This window comes from Nematolebias whitei, chromosome 13, assembly GCF_014905685.2.
Source record: "Nematolebias whitei isolate Nwh7 chromosome 13, NemWhi1, whole genome shotgun sequence".
Lineage (NCBI taxonomy): Eukaryota > Metazoa > Chordata > Actinopteri > Cyprinodontiformes > Rivulidae > Nematolebias > Nematolebias whitei.
In genome coordinates, this window is record NC_056510.1 from 6,702,273 (window position 1) to 6,719,139 (window position 16,867).

Below are 16,867 nucleotides of genomic sequence, written 5' to 3' on the forward strand. Positions count from 1 at the left end.
AACCCGAGGAGAGAGGTCTGCAGGTGGCAGCGGGGCAGCGGACCTCACTTATCCATCTCCCCAGAGTCTGCCAAATGAGCAGAGCGGGCCGCAGCAGTTGGTGAGCCTCTTCACGAGCGTGCACGGACTCGCTGTGCGTGTGTGTGAGCGTGCACGCGCTGGCAAAGGCGAGGGCCTACCAGCATACGGCTTGCAGGCACTGAAAGATAGGAAGGAAGAACGTAGGCAGAGCAAAGCCTGGAAATCTTGAAAATGAGAGGGCCTCTTTTGATGTGTGTTTGCATTCCTTTCAGTGTTGGTGAAAGGGGAGCTGTTGAACGGTAGTGGAGGAGAGGAACACTTGAAACTGAACGAGGCGCTAAGAAAAACACACACCGGGTCTCATAACAAAAGTCCTGCTCGTCTGAGACAAAAGAGGGGTTGGAAAGTAAATTAACTCGAGGAGAGGAAGAGGAGGTCAGGGAGAAGAATGGGGGAGAAAAAGACATTGTTTGAAAAAGAAAATGTCTGCAGAAGAACAAAGAGAAGCGCGGAGCCGTTTGCCGGTTCCTCTGACTTTTCCTTGCTCTGGTTGTCTGCGTTGTTCATCTGAAAATCAACTAAACTGAATCAGACTGGATCGGATCGTTTGATTTCAAGGCCTGTGCCTCACTGAGCTGCAGAAGTCGCTGCAGAAAACCACAGATTTGCTCTTGGTTTCACGTCGAAAAAGTGCTTAAAGGCGCTTAAGTAACTTCAAATGGATTTCAGCATTCCTGCAAACGACGTGCACGTTTATTTTGTGTCAGTTCAGCCTGACACTGCTGCTGTGAGGCAGGAGCTGCAGCAGCGTTAAAACAAACGCTAAAGACTGAAAACGGCTTTTGTCTCGTGGCGTCAGGGAGATAAATGTCACGTAAGGTGGATAAGACAAAAAAAAACATGTCACAGCGTTAGTTTTTATTTCTGTCAGGACATCCTGTTAATGTTGTTATACAAAAACAATAAAGAGCTTTTCTGATCTAAAGCGTCCTTATTGTGTAAATGTGATTCGTTCTTCTTCTATTCGTTTTTCAGCGCAATTCTCGTCAGTTTTCAAGCAATTTCAACAAATTATAAATCAAAATGTTCAGCGCTTTCAGGACAATCCTGCTACTGGTGCAACTTTAGCTTTTTGAAATATTTAGCCTTTTCTGCCACTTTTTTCCTCATTAAAATGAACTGAGCTCATTTTACATCCTTCAGATCTTAAGGTCGGTTTACAACCTTTTACTGCTCCTTTCACATTTTGTTCTGCTTCAGCTTCTTTCAGCTTCCTTGTGCAAATGTAATCTTTTTCAACAACTTTCAGCTAATTTCAGCTGTTTGTTCAGCTGTTTTGTGCTCCTTTCAGATTCTTTCTGCTACATTTTTGTGCTTCTTTCTGCAAATTTGAGCTTTTTATGCTCCTTTCAGCTGATTTCAGCTTATTTCTGCAAGTTTAAGCTTTTTTTCTGCTATTTCAGCTACTATTTAGATGTTTTTATGCTAATTTTAGGTTTTTCAGCCAATTCCACATTTTGGCACTCATTTAAACTTTTTTCATCCTAATTCAGCAAAAATGTGCTCTCGCCACTTCATTCTGGTAATTTAAGCTTCTTTCTAATTTTTAGCTGCTTTTCAGCTGGTTTTTGTTGTTGTTGCTAATTTCAGCTTTTTTCTCATTTCTGCTTCTTTAAGCCTAACTGGGCAAACATGTTCTTTCTGCTTTTTTGTGCTAATTGCTCTTGTGCTAGCATTTTAGTATTTTTAGCTAATTACAGCTGTTTTCAGATAAATTCCAAGTTTTTCATGGTAATTTCTGTTGTTTTCAGTGTAAATAACTTCTTTATGGTAATTTCGGCTTGTTATGCTCATTTCAGCTTATTTTTGCAAGTTTCAGCTTTTTCTGCTATCCAGCTACTGTTTAGTTGTTTTTATGGTAATTCCAACCTTTTCAGCTAATTCCACATTAGTTGAGCTCATTTAAACTCTTTCCGCTTCCTTCTGGTAGTTTAAGCTTCTTTCTGCCTTTTCAGTTTTTTTTGTTTGCTACTTTCAGGTTGTTGTTTTTTTTAGCTAATTTCCTAATTTTTGTGCTAATTTATGCTTAATTCAGCAAAAAACATGTTCTTTCTGCTTTTTTCTGCTCATTAAGGCTTGTTTTTTTATTTCAGCTACTATTTAGCATGTTTTTTTAGTTAATTTCAGCTGTTTTTCAGGAAGTTTTTCAGCAATAAGCATTCACACTGCATTTTGGCAGGAAATGTGATGTCTCTAGTTATATATTCTCTTTTTTGTCTCCAGTCAGTCTCAGTTTGGTTTCACAAGTTGCCAAACAATCCCAAAGTCTTCTCATTTTTCTTTCTGACTCATGGAAACTAAATTAAGACAGGTTTGAGGCCAATTCTAGACTCTTGTGACAACTTTGAGAGCAGATTTGTTGCAAATTTTCCCAACATTTACAACATTCTTGTGACGTGAGAGCGAACCCCTACGATCCATGCGATAAAACATTTGGATACATTTTAGGAGCTCCCGTCAGGTGTAATTCATAGTTTGTTGCAAACAGATTCTTCACCCTGAAAGCTTGTGGGGATACATCACTAAAGACTTTATTTTGTAGAAGTTTAGAAGTTTTGAGGGCTTAAAGAACAAAATCTGAGCATCCTCATTTTAAAACTTTGGTTTGGATCGAGACTTTTTGACTTTTATTCTTTAAGAAAATCGTTGCTCTGCTTTGATTTGTTGTTAATCTGTCAAAGCTCAGGAGTTGGAAAGCAGTCGTTCTCTTGAAATGACAGGTCTTCAGTCTCTTTCTTTGGCTTTCTGGGAGTTTGGTTTCTGTTTGGACTGGGTGTAATCCTGTTCTGGTCTCTGAAGTCCTCCAGTCTGTGGTCACATGGCCGGGCGGGGCTGAGGTGGGCTGCCCAGCCAACCAGAAGATGAGGAAAGAAGTATATCCTTGTTGTATGTTCGCCTTTGGCCCACGCCATCTGCCCGCCTGGTTTCTGACACCTGGACCGGCCCATAAGAGCTGGGCACCCCTGTCATCAGGGGCAACACTGGGCTGGCCTGCGGGGAGACATTTGGTAAAGGGGGGAGGTAATAACAGCTCGACAGAATTTGGGAAAGAGGCGGGTGGTGTAGGGGTGAAGCTGAGGCCACTTTTTGACAAAGTGTGCTTAGATTTAGATTAAAATCTGAGTTTTAAAGCTGTGATTTTAATCTTAAATCCACGTCACCAGAAGTGTTTCTTATTTCTGGACGGTGCCCTCTAAAGGTGCTTGTTCCCAAACGGCTATTCTTCTGAGTTTTGGCTCAAAGTTCAGAGGCAACCGGGAAGCAAATACTTGGCATGCTGTAAAAGCAGAGAGGGAGCCATTAATGTGATGCCAGATGTTCATCAGACGGTGATGTTAAGGGGAGGATTCTCAATTAGTTGGTTCTTTTAAGGGGGAAGGCTTCTTGAAAGGCGAGCGCTGTTTGCTGCAGGCCCCGCTTCGTTTCATCTGAGCCAACGGTGTTCACAACCAAAAAGTCTGAATAGGATAAAAGCCCATGAAGGAACAAACTAAACTCTATCGCTAAGATGATGTCAGCGTGCCGTAGATGTCCAAGACAAGACGGCTCGCTGGCGAGCTCGCGGACGTCCTGGCAGTGGGGAAAAAGAAACAGATGCAGCCGAAGCCTGGTAGTCGCCCACCTCTAATCGGCTTACACTGGCTCAGCGACAGGTGACTGGTACCTCCGACGGGTCACAGAGCAGAAAACACACCTCATAGTGAAGAACGACATGTTGGAAATCCACATGAAACCGGAGCAGCACTTCACACCTTCAGCTAACAGGAACCAGTTAAACGCTGCAGCATTCTGAGCTCCCCTTGTTCCAGAACTGTACTTGTATATCGTCTTTCTATCTTATCAAGATACTCAAAGTGCTTAACAACAGAATCTGTGCCCTCATTTACCCATTCATATAACACTCTACTAGATATCTACAAAGACTAATCAGTGCTTTATCACATTCATACACTGAAGGGACACACATGGGAGACAACGAGGGGTTCAGTGTCTTGCCTAGGAACACTTCAGTATGACTTCTGGTGGAATCAAACCCCCAACGTTCCCATTGGAGGACGACTGCGCTAACCACTCAGCCACAGCTGCCCCAAATAGGAATTAACCACTGCCGAAACGTATTCTAATCCAAATCTTTAGTTTACATTCACAGTTGAGAGCGAAGCTTGGACTCGAACCCGCAGATCTCGCGTGGTAGCCCAACGTACTTTCCCTGATCTATAGTCGGACTTTACATCCCGTACGTTAAATGTACATCACAAACAAAAATATTAGGACGTTCCGAATTATAAATACAATCAGAATCCAATGATCACAAAGACGGACGTATTACGGTATGGTCCATGGAATACGTCCGTCCATACGTCAACTTTCTCTTGTCCCGTCCATAACATCTGATCCGCTCAAGATAATTTAATGAAACTTTATACACATATGCATCATCATGAAGAGGAGTGTCACGTATGCAGCTTCAAGGTCAAGGTCAAAAATCAAAGTCAGATGTTACGCAAAGTCTTTACTTGTCCAGGCCATTGCTATAGATTGCTGTATAACAGTTTGTTGACGAGCGCGATGTACCGTATGTGGTTCGCAGCGTAACAGTTTAAACTTTTCATGAGTTCACTAAGAAACTGCAGATTGCAAAACGTAGCTGCAAACAGGTGTTTGGAGAGGATTCCTGGACTTTATCGTCCTGTTAGATCGTGAAGTTTTTATTAGAAATGTTGAGAGCTTTTCCTCACATCTGGTCAGATGAATATGATCCAGCTGTTGGTTCTCTGTTGTGATCTCACCTCGGCGGTTCTGTCAAAACACACGATCTGTCGCTGGTGTCTTGACAGCAGGTGGAAACCCAACCAACGCCAGGAGAGCGGAGAGCTTTTCCTGGTGTGTGTGCGTGTGCATGTGTGTGTGTGATGTTTGCTCTCAGCAGAGGATGATCTCGTAGTCCTACCAAGTCAAACAAGTGGCGTGTTGCCGAGCCGTGGAGCCTTTCACACAGACGTGAGTTGGTATTGACACAGTGTGTGTGGCTCAAACCTCAGCGCTAAGAGCCACTCACAGCTACAATTGGGCCAGAAGGAGCGGTGTGGACTCGTTACGCTAAGCTGAGGGACCTCTGAGACGGTTTCTGACATTATTTCCACTGATGGAATAAAAACACACAATAAACGTACCCATGAAGATTAGATTTTATAAATAGACAAAGAAGAAAAAATATTTGTAAGCCCATCAAAAGATGGTCGTATTTTGGCAAAGTCTCTGCCTGTACGTCTGTAAAGGTCATATATCAAGGTCAAACGAGGTCTTGACCTGTCTGGGCCTTTGCTATAGATTGCTGTATAATTTGTCTGTATGTCAACAGGTGTATAATGTATCATACGCAGTGCTTTTGTTTACTTCTTGGTTCTTTTTTGTGCCGTCACAACACACAGTTCTTAAAATGTGTTAGATTTATTAGAAAATAAATGAACATACTGTAATACATTATATTTATTTAACCTACTGGCATTTTCAGGTGTTGCCCTATGATGCTTTTGCACGTTAATGTCAGAAAATGACTGGAGTTTTTATGAAATTTTGCAAATATAAAAATAGTTTTCTTGCTTTTGAGCTTTTTATAGAAAACGTAATTACTGGTTGTACGTAGTCACTTTTTCCACCAGCGTTTGATTTGTTTCCTTCAACTTTTGATGTTGTTTTTGTTCACTTTACCGCTCTTGTAGGTGTTTTTCAGAAATCGGTGTTTCTATCAGAACTCGTAAAAAAAAAAACTTCCTCCACCACATGATCACTTCACACCAACTCCTCTTCTTCTGCAGATCGTGAGGGGACATTGAAAAGCAGTATGGAAGCTTCAGCTCCGACCGCCACCGACAAGAAGGAGTGCAAAGGTTCTGGTCTGGACGGAAGCAGCTTCTCTGAACTCCCCAAGAAGCCGTCGCCGACCACTCTGAGCAGAGGTACAGCTCTCCTTCTTTGTGCACTCCCGTCGACAGGCTAAAGATTATTTAATAAAACACGATACACATCTGCATCATGACTATACGGAGTGTCGCATACACTTTCACCTCTCCAGCTTCAAGATCAAGGTCACAAATCAAGGTCAACGTCAAAACAAGGCCTTTTCTTCTCCAAGCCATTGCTGTAGATTGCTGTATAAGTGTTTGTTGATGGGCGTATGATGTGCCGCTTTTATTTATTTTAGATTTGATGGTGGAGACAGAAACGGTTAATGTGATGTGAACTGGTTTTTGGAGGCTAAACCGAGGTAAAGCCTCGCTCCTAAATGTTTTTTTTTCCTGGGTTATATGCCGCACGGTGCAGTGAACTGAAACAGTGAGGGTAAATATCTGGGTGGCACGTGAAACAAGTCTGACCCTGAGACGGGGGGGGGGGGGGAGTCTTTCTGAGATGTCACAGAATGGATGATGAAAAAATGTTATAATGAGGCAGAAAGACCTTGTTCTCACCTCCCGAGTGTAAATTTCATAAATTACTAAAAATCAGCTGGCACGGCAGTGGACGGCGTGGTGTATGAGAGGCCCCGGTTATGGGAGGGGGCATCTTTGAAATGCTAACAAGATGTCGTCGGGCATTGTGGCGTTCTTTCTGCCTAATTATGGACTTGGTGGCCTGCCACGCGAGGAGACGTGAGCATTAAGTGTTCAGGGGGGTTGCGGTGCGAAACTGGGGCCTGGCACCTCCACAAACGAACCGCAAGTTCTTCAAACAAGGCGAAAAAAACGAATTTACACTGCCCACGACGTGAATTATTCACGTGGTTCTGACCATTGTGTGCCATGTCGGCTGTCAGGGCCGAGTTTTCACAACCTGGCCTCGTGCACGCTCACTCGTCAGGGCATATTTGTGCTTGTGAGGTAAAAGATTCCCTCTAAGAAAAAGCTTATAATTAAAATATGAGCGCTCATGTTTTCATTAGTGTGAAGGAAACTCTTTATAACGAGGCTGGAGGAGCTCATCCGAGCCCTCCGAGGTCTCGGCGTCATAAATTACTAACGCCTGCCGGTGGACGAAACCCCCTCCGGAAGTCGACCACTGCAGGAACGGTTTAATGAAGGTTCTGGTGGCCTGCCATCAAGAAGAACACCAAAAGTAGGGCATCAGATAATTCTGATTCTCTGTCTTTACAACTATACTCAGTTTTAATGTCATTTTAAATTGGCATGCACTGGCAGGAATAATACGAGGCAAATATTTCTCAAGTATTTCTTCAGAAATGATCACAGGCTGCATTTTAAAGTTCAGGAACAGTCAACCCGGTCACACAGAAAACGTCAACTAACGGGGAAACATGGAGCTTCGCATTCGTGCAGCTGAAATCTGAATTTATTTTATTTTTTTAAATGCCATCCAGTAAAAACGTTTGGATTTCAGGAGGTCGGTTTGTTTTTTTGCTGAGGAGACTGCTCTTCTGATGGGATTATGGTGCCTGGTTTGATGCGGCCAGTAAGGGTTTTCTTAACGTCATCACGTTCGATATCTAATCCTACAGGTGAATTTAGCCGTTACAAAAAGTAAACTTTCAGTAGCTCCTACTGTAAAACTTTTCCTGATCGAGTCACGGGTTATATGTATTTTGTGACGTTTTATTATTTTTATTTTGTTCAAAGATTTTGAGGAAGATGCAAATTGGAAATGAAAATGGAAGAATACCGTTCAAATAGTTGCTACAGGAATTAGCATTTCATGTTGGGATGCACAATATTATCGGCATGGTATCGGTATCGGCTGATATAAGCGTTAAAGTTAAATATTGGACAGCGGCCATTCCATCAAAATAACTCACCGATATAAAAGACAATGTTTTTGTATGACAACCCAGTGATAAGGATGTCTGCAGCGGCAGCACAACGTGATGATGTCACGCACGCCTACCTGATCTGATCACGGCGAAGAGGAAGAAATCAAAATGTTGGTGGTGTGGAAGTTTTTTTTGTTGAGGATATTGGATTCTGGAGATTTTTGGACTACGTTGAGCCTCACCACATCGTCCCCAGTTCGAGATATTTTTCCGACGTAGCCTTACCCGAGTTACAAGATGTAATTTCTGACGTCATTGAGAAGCTAATAGCCGATAGCACTTGGGTGAGTTTTACCACAGACATTTGGACGTCATGTTAGCCTCGTTAGCATGATTAGTCTTACGGTACAATGGATAGACAAAAACTTTGAACTTAAAAAGGCTGTCCTTCATGCACAAGAGTGCAGAGGATCCCACACTGCAGCTATAGGAACCTGGAACAAGCCTCCACATGTGAGACAGCATTGCAGGTGACTAATGCTAATAACATTTAGCACTTTTCATTTGATGTAAGTCAAAGTACTTTGCATATCATATGGCTGTTACTGAATATATGCCACCAGCTCTTACAGCTGTTACTATCAAATAAGCCTAAATAAGAGGGCTATGTTCTGACAAAGGAACGTATATAAAATATCTACCATACCATACCAATTTATTTATAGAGCACTTAAAAAAGCAACAAGGCCAACCAAAGTGCTGTACAAAAGAACCAAACATGCACAGCAGACAGGAAAACATAAAATAAAAATACAGATACAAATAGCAGCAGAAGCTAACTAAAATGGCCAACAGAGTAGAGAACAGACCGGACCAAAACAAATCACACCGTGTTAAAGGCAAGCGAATAGAAGTGGGTCTTCAAGCGAGACTTAAAGACTGAGAGTGTGGGAGCCTGCCGGACACTCAGTGGCAACTCATTCCACAGTCGTGGACCTGCGACAGAGAAAGCCCTGTCACCTTTGAGCTTACGACGGGTTTCTGGGACTGAGAGAAGCATCTGGTCTGCTGACCTCAGAGAGCGCGGTGGGACATATGGCTGCAGAACATCTGTATCGGTTATCGGCCAAATAAGTTTTAACATATCGGCATATCGGATATCGGCCAAAAATCCAATATTGTACATGCATAGTTAAAAGCTAAAATAACAACAACAAAAAAACAGATAAAGACAAAACCTGGCATAATGTAGGCCAAAGCTGAAAGCTAAAGTTAGCCTATTGGTTTTGGTGTTCCCTCATGATAATTTAGCGTTAACTGTTTTTAAAGAAATAAATCGATTGCAACATTTGTGGACATTTTATTTTAAATTAAGTTCCAGATTTTCAGTCACGGTGCACCATTCCTGATCAACCTCAACATGACGTCGTGATGAAACCCTCGTCATGTCGGGTCACGGTGGGACTGAGTCAGAACGGAACAGCGCCGTGATAAAACGCAGTGAAGTAAGTTGAACGGAACCGTCCTGAGAGCATCTCCAGGTTGTTTAAACCTCTGTTTGCTCGTGTTTTATTGGGACATTCCTGCAGAATTAGTCTCCTCTGAGTGGAAACATGATGTCTGCGTCTGGTTTCTGGGAAAAACTGGAGCCAGGAGAGGAGAAGTGAGGCCCCTCTCCGGTATGGTTCAGTTCTCGGGTGCATTTCTCTGTGCCTTGTTGATGGTTTTAAATGGGTGCCCACATTGGGAGCGACAGCCTGCGTTCGCCTCACTGCGAGGCGTGTTTCCACAGGCTCCATCGCTGCAACCCGACTCCCCGGCTCTGGGATTTACAAGTCTGTTTTTCCAACATGCGTTCAGATTAGACACCCGCTTCCCGGACAGTAAAACATCTCACCGTTTCAAAGGAGACCTGCGATTCACGCCACCCTCCTTCATGTGAGTCACTGATAAAGATATCTTTATCAGTTCATCACAACTTTAAAGTGAAAAACCCTCAGTGTCTGTGAAGAGGAGAACACCCCCCTCCTCTGGTCTTTCCTCCTGAGAGCACCCTGCTGGTCTGACTTGGTCTGGACCCTGCAACGTAGATGGATGAGGAGAAGTCGGCCATCATTAGTCTTTCTGGACGTGTGATAAGGAGCTGAGTGTTAATCACAGTTATCGCCGGTACGTCTTACTTACAGCTTCAGCCTCCACCGATGTCTCTGCTCTGCCCTTTCTCTGTAAGGTGCTCTGGAGTGGGTCTGCCCCCCACCCCCCACCCCTCTCCTGGTTGAGAAAAATGTCCCAAAGAAAAATAGACCCCCTCCCCATCACGCCCCATCCGCAGGCCTACTCCAAAGGGACGGCCACTAATCTTCCTGAGAAAAAGATTTCTGCTTTTCTTTCTTACTCCCAAATGAGGCTCTTCCACTGTGGAGGTGGTGTTGGTGGTGGGGGTGCAGGGATGACTGCATTCATACCAGAACCCTGTGCCCCCCACCTCCCCAACATATTTAACTCCTCAGAACTCCACCTTTGTAAAAACATTCAGTTTATCCCCTGATGCCTTAAGTAAAAGATGTTTCTGCAGAAATGTTGCAGAGAACCAACAAAACTCATCTCAGCTAAAATCAGTGTTCTTTGTAGAAACTCGTCAGGAGTTTAGCTTCTTTTTCTAACAAGTCTACAACGATGACTTGTTGATGTTTAGATGTTAAAGACTGAAGAAATGTGAACATGAATATAATAAAGTTTGCAGCTCAAATCTTAGTGAGACATCATCCCACGCCGAGTCGTATCTCTGTGACTGTCGGAGACTAACTTTAGTCTCAAAGGAGTCTCCAAAATGTCTCCAAACGCTCACGAAGCTTCTCAGTTTCCTGATGTCTCAGAGGCTCACCGTCCTGTCAAATGAGTTTTAGCAAAGCTCTCAACCATCTAGCTCCATCTTATATTTGAGATCTTATTGTTCCATATTTTCCTAACGGAGCACTTTGCTCTCAGGCTGAAGGTTTACTCGAGGTCCCTAGAGTTTCCAGAAGCGGAATGGGAGGAAGATCTTTCAGTTATCAGGCTCCTCTCTTGTGAAACCAATTTCCAGTTTCTGTCCGTGAGGCTGACACATTGTCCAGTTTTAAGACTGGGATTAAGACTTTCCTTTGTGATAAATCCTATAGTTGGGGTCGGCTTGTTATGCTGTCAAACTTAGACTTAAACTTAGAGGACAAATTGACCTAATTTCATTAAATTAATTGTTAAAATTGAATAGTTTTCATCTGATATTATTTCTGTCTTAACATATGATTCTTGACCTGCCATTGTGTATCTGTTCCTTCCAAACCCAGCCAATCGAAGCAGATGACCGCTTGTCCTCAGTCTGCTTCTGCTAAAGGTTTCTTCCTCATGAGGGAGTTTTTCCTTTCCACCGTCGCCTTCACGCTTGCTCAAGATGAGAGTTCTGCGATGGAATTAAATTCAAAGCAGTCTGCTCCTCAGATAAATCATGTTAAATTATTATTTTTATATATGAATGTTTCTGTTCAGTGTCCTGAGACGACTTCTGTTGTTACTTGGCGCTATATAAATAAACTGAATTGAATTCAAGTTACTGTATGAACACGTTCAAACGAGTTATTCTGCAAACTTACTCTCAAAATAGTGCCAGTGATTTCACGGATGTCTCAAACTCGTTTCAGTTTAGTTTCTGTTATTCTAGAGCTGTTTTTGACACCTGCAGGACTCTCCAGGTCTAAAAACCACACAGATCAATAATTAATTTAAAAAAAGATTAAACCCTCGTATTTTAACTTTTATTTTAATCCAGTAGTTTATTTAACGAACATGGGGGCGGCTGCTGACGGTTGTAGTAGAACATATGGATGAGATATATTCATACTGTTAAAACGGATTATTTCATTTTTCTGGACTGTATAATGTACGTGCATTGAATCTAATAAAATGTGGACGTGAGACGTTAATTATCTTTGACTCACCACGACAGTGGGTCATTTATTAACATAATCAAGTTTAACACATCACACATTTACATTAATTGGCAAGAATTGAGAATAACGACATAATTAATCAGCTTTACAACCAGGAAAACCATACGGCCATGATTTTCCGTTGCTTCACCACAGACATTTCTGAAAACATCTGGATTAATTTGCTAGCAGATAGGAGAGTTTAAAGATGGAAAGATGAAGTTTGTTTTGAGAGAGATGTGTGAGGGAATTTGTCTGTTTTAACCAGAACAGCACGCTCCTTTGGAAATCAGCTTGACCCAACGGTACGCTTGGTTGAGATCGAACTTTTTACCTTGCAGACGATAGTTTCAGCGTTGGTGTAGAGCTCTCCTTTCAACTCTTTCAGCGTCTCCGTGAGAACAGCTAAAAACCTCTGGAGTCGTGAGGTTATCCCAAACAGAAGTTCATAATTCCCAAATCGTCTCTGGTTCAACGTGGGTGGAGGTGGGCAACAATATAACGTACATGGCTAAGAATAACGTTTTACAAGCTATGCACACAAAATTAGACCAACTCTTTCAAAACATCATGGCCCCTTTGTCGCAAGCACTAGACTTCCGTGAAACTGCGATTAATGTTTGCCATTTTTCTCAGCATTTTCTCAGAAATTTGAGTCACCAACTCGACTCCAACCATCGCAGTCCAGAGGAGACGCCACCTTAAGTAGAACATTCTGCGAGAAAATCTCCAAAATCCATCAAAGTTATCTGATTGATTCAAACACTTCACAGCTTTTTAAGGCACCAAACACATCATGGGTTTGATTTCTATCCCAGCACGTGTTCGTATCCAGAATCCGCTCGATCTGGTGTCATCTACGGTAACATTTGGTATCGATACTGCCGCTGCCTGACACTGGAGAAGACCTGCGAGCAACAAGCTTACAGGAAGGCCTATTGACCAAACCGTGTTTGTTTTCCTGTCAGAGACGCGCTGTCAGGAACTTCAACACTAACCGATATCACTTGTGTCCCAGAGTGAGCTTCAGTTGAAAATATTTTCAAACGTGCAGCATCAGTCAGCTTCTAGCGGATGGAGGCTCTGAGGGATCTGCTGCGTGCTTCCAGCTGGGACAGCGTGCACGTTCTATGTTTCGAATTAGGCTTAAATCTAGATTTTATGCAGATTGAGAAGCTCATTAAACTCAGCGTTGTGACGCGTCACTCATGACGCCGATCTATAGTCAAAAGAAAAGTAGAACTTTTGTAACAGTTTGTGCAAAACTATAAATAAAACCAAGACGACAAGCAAAGTATAAAAAGAAAAAGAAACAGTTTGCAGAACATTAAAGAACATTTAGACCCATGTAAGGGAGCAAACAAGTAAACATAAAGCATTAAGGTGCAAGATGACTTTGTCATCTGCATCACATGTGGTGCATGAGGTGGAACAAAATTATGTACTCAAGGTCCCAGTTACACCCAAAAATAGCAAAAATATAAAGTATAAAAAAGAAACAGCATATAATGATCTAAGATATATGCTAAACAATAATAATATAATATATGATATATGAAGCCAGATATCAACCTTTTCTCTCCAGCTCGTCTCGTGCAGCTCTCTGATAAATTACAAAACGTTTCTGATGTTCGATTGTTTTTCTGAACAGTTTAATATCTCCAGAGTGAAAGGAGCTCTGCAGGAGACACATCTGAAGCCCTAAAGACAACAAGTTGTTTGACTTTACAGTCAGAGGAGCTTTCCTTGATTAGTGGAGTAGATTACTGTCTCCTTACTTTTGTCACAGTTTGTGGGTTTTGCTGTTTTTTGTGACTTCAAAGTTTCAGATTTATGAGTTATTTGTATTTTCAGTTATTGTTCCTTGAGTCTGGGCCCAGTTTAGTCTCAAACATCTTTGTTTCTTCCAGTTTTCTGCCTCCACTCTCTGATCATTTAGTCAGATCCTCCTGCTTTTCTTCTTCGTTGGTTTTATATTCAGTAGTTTTTTAGATTCCAACCCGCCTGCTTGCTGTGAACTCGCCCACCATCGTGACTCCTTTATTCCTAATCCTGATAGTTCTCTTCAATCTGTCTTGTTTTTATTTATTTATTTATTTATTATGTGTGTGTGTTTTATTTTCCTGAACAGGTGATTTCCCAGCATGCAACATGTTGGTCCTGACGTTTTGTTTCTGGGCTCATCGAGGCGCTCGGTTCTCCTCCTCTGACCGACGCTGCATGTCATCAGAGCGTTTGCAAACGGTGAACTCACCGTCTCCCTGACCTTTGGTGTCCGTCAGAACTGCCGACCTCTAACGCAGCCGAACGCTCCGAGTTCAAGCAAAGCCAAATAAACGTCAGAGGGGTTCTGGATGCGGTGAAACTAAAATGTGCTCTGGCTGTAAACATGAGCCGAAGGCCCCTGTGTAAACAGGCCCGCTTCCTCCAGCTGATTTGGTGTAAAGGCGGACAGTTTGCGGTCGGACTCTTCCGGTTCTGATTCCCCTCACCACCTCCTCGGCTGAAAACAGCTGTGGTCTGCCCTCGGTGTGGAGCAGAAACAATTCAGCTGTGCAGCAAGCTGAAACTCAGACATCAGCTAAAGCTTCTTCTCTACAAAAACAGAAATATTGTTTGTTTTGTCGTCGCTCGAGGAGGAAGCAGATTCTTGCTGCCAGTGAAGTTCCTCCTGCAGGAAACTCTTCTGCTAATTACAGATGTGAGGTTTCGTACAGCCGAACCCCTCGGAGCTTGTAGTCGCGTCACATGGAGCCGTATGTGGGTCACGTTTAACCCTCGCCCTGAACAAAAACACTCCTGGACCATCCTGCCGAGTCAGCAGCCGCGTTCGCAGCCGAGGAAATTCATAGACATTTAAGAAAAATAAACTTTAGCGATCTTTGGTTTGTGCTCGGAGTCTCAGGAGGGCGAGTGTGTCTGCAGACGGAGCGTGCAGCAGCATCAGCCGCCCGGTTCTGGGAAACGGGTCACGGCAAACTGAGCAGCAGAAAAATAATCCGAGGAGGCCGAGTGAGTAAACACTGTTCAACAAACAGAACACAGCGGCCCACTGGATCACAGACACTCGGGGTCTGAAGGGAAACAAATCCTCCAGTTTCAGGCTCACGTTTCACTCGGCATGTTTTTTAGAACTACCTCTGCAGACTTCGGCTGTTTAAGCTGTTCATACAGCCAAACATTTGGCTCATTCAGCTGTTTAGATTTGAGTAACTTTTATGCTTTTCATTAATATTAAACTTTATTTACAAACATTTTCCCAAAGATTTACGTCAAGATCTCCTCAATTCCTTCAGAAACTTTTTTCTTCTATTTGTCTTCTTATGCTACTGTTAGCTTTTAGCTGGTCTTTTGTTACGATCTTGCAACCTGTAGCGTTGAAGTACAGCGCGTCTTTCAACCTTTAACCTCTGTTTTCTGTTTTTTAGCTCCTGTTCTTCTTGTTTACCTTCAGTTTGAGCTTTTTTCCGTTAATTTTAGTTAATTCCTCCAGCTCTGAGTGGAAAACTTATTTCCAGTTTTGGGTTTAGCTGTAAATCATTCACGGCGCTCAGAATCACGTTTACAGAATGTTTCTTAAGATTTACAGGCAGCCAGTAAAAGAATTTGTCAGATGTGAGGATTTTAGAGGATCCTGTTTTTATTTATTATATTTTTGTATTTGTAGATTTACAAGACAGTTTTGAGACCAGCTATGTTGTATGGTCTAGAGACAGAGACATGGACAAAAAGACCGGAGAAAGAACTGGAAGTGGTATAAATGAAAATACTGAGGTTCTCCTTAGGAGTGACAAGGATGGATAAGATTAGGAATGAGATCATCAGAGGTGCAGCACAGGTTGAACAACTGGGAGATAAAGTTAGAGAGGACACACTGAGATAGTTTGGACATGTCCACAGGAGGGACAGTGGTTTGGACATGTCCAGAGGAGGGACAGTGGATATATTGGTAGAAAAATGTTAGAAATGCAGCTGCCAGGAAAAAGACAAAGAGGAGATGTATGGATGCAGTTAGAGAGGACATGGAGGTAGTTGGAGTGAGAACAGAGTGAGATGGAGGCGGACGACTCACTTTGGTCACCCCTGAAGAGGGAAAAGCCGAAAGAAGAAGAAGAAAAAGAACAAGAGCAGCAACAAGAACAAGGAGAAGAAGACGAGGAAGATTTAAGAATCTTGTTTTGGGGTGTAGTTCCATCTTGACGTTCTTTTCTTGTTTTACTCTGAGGTTCCTCATGTTCAGGTGTTGACTTTCTCATGGAGTCCGTCCGGTGGTCCAGCTTGCAGCTCCTCATCCGTCACCTGGTTCTGGTTCTGAAATGAGCTCTGCTCACGTTCAGCCATCCTCTCATGATTCATCTTCCTAATCCGTCCTCGTTGCCTCAACAGCGTTTTTCTTAGTTAAAACTTTTAAAAGTGGTTCTGTTGGTCCATCTTGTTGGCTCTTTAAACGTTTGAGACACGTGCTTCACTGGTTTTGTGCAAATTAACAGTTTTCTGACTGTGGTGTGGCGTTCTTTGAGTTAACTCACCAAACAGATACAAAACAACTTCTCTAAGTCTTAAAAAACATTTAAAGTTTGCCTTAAATGTTTCTTTTCTGCAGCGAGCCAGCTGAAAAACAGTGAAGCACCAGAGATGTTCTGGTTGTAGATGCCGGTGTCGTTTCTCTGTCATCCAGGATCTGATTACCATCAAAGAATGAAATCAGAGAAAACTGGACTCTTTTCTTTTTAAACTCCAGTCGTCTTGAATTCAGTCGCTTTAATGAGACTAAAGTTTCCACGTGGCTGAAGAAAAGCTACAAACTGAACATGAACCCTGGAGGTTTTCAGTTTGTTTTTTGTGAAATCCAGAGGCAGAGAAGACGCTGCGTTTAAACCTGTTTTTCCAGGATAAACCTCGAGGTTCAGCCCGGTTCTTCCCTGTCGACCCGTCTCGTGTTGTTTGTGAGAACGGGCTTCGGTCCTGTGCTGCCGTTAGTTCCAGGGCTCTGCAATCATAGCAGAGATTATCACAAGGCCCCGTGTGGTTGTCATGGTCCCTACGAGGAAAAAAC

General features: G+C 42.8%; 1 protein-coding gene across 1 annotated transcript in view; it reads left to right on the top strand.

Annotated features, from left to right (window-relative positions):
• The window catches only part of gli2a (GLI family zinc finger 2a), a 116,554-nt gene that overhangs the window by 18,273 nt on the left and 81,414 nt on the right, over positions 1 to 16,867 (top strand). Inside the window, exon 2 of the mRNA XM_037686823.1 lies at positions 5,901 to 6,041. Within this exon, the coding sequence (XP_037542751.1) occupies positions 5,927 to 6,041 (115 nt within the window). The 5' untranslated portion in view covers positions 5,901 to 5,926. The remainder of the gene's footprint in view (positions 1 to 5,900; positions 6,042 to 16,867) is intronic.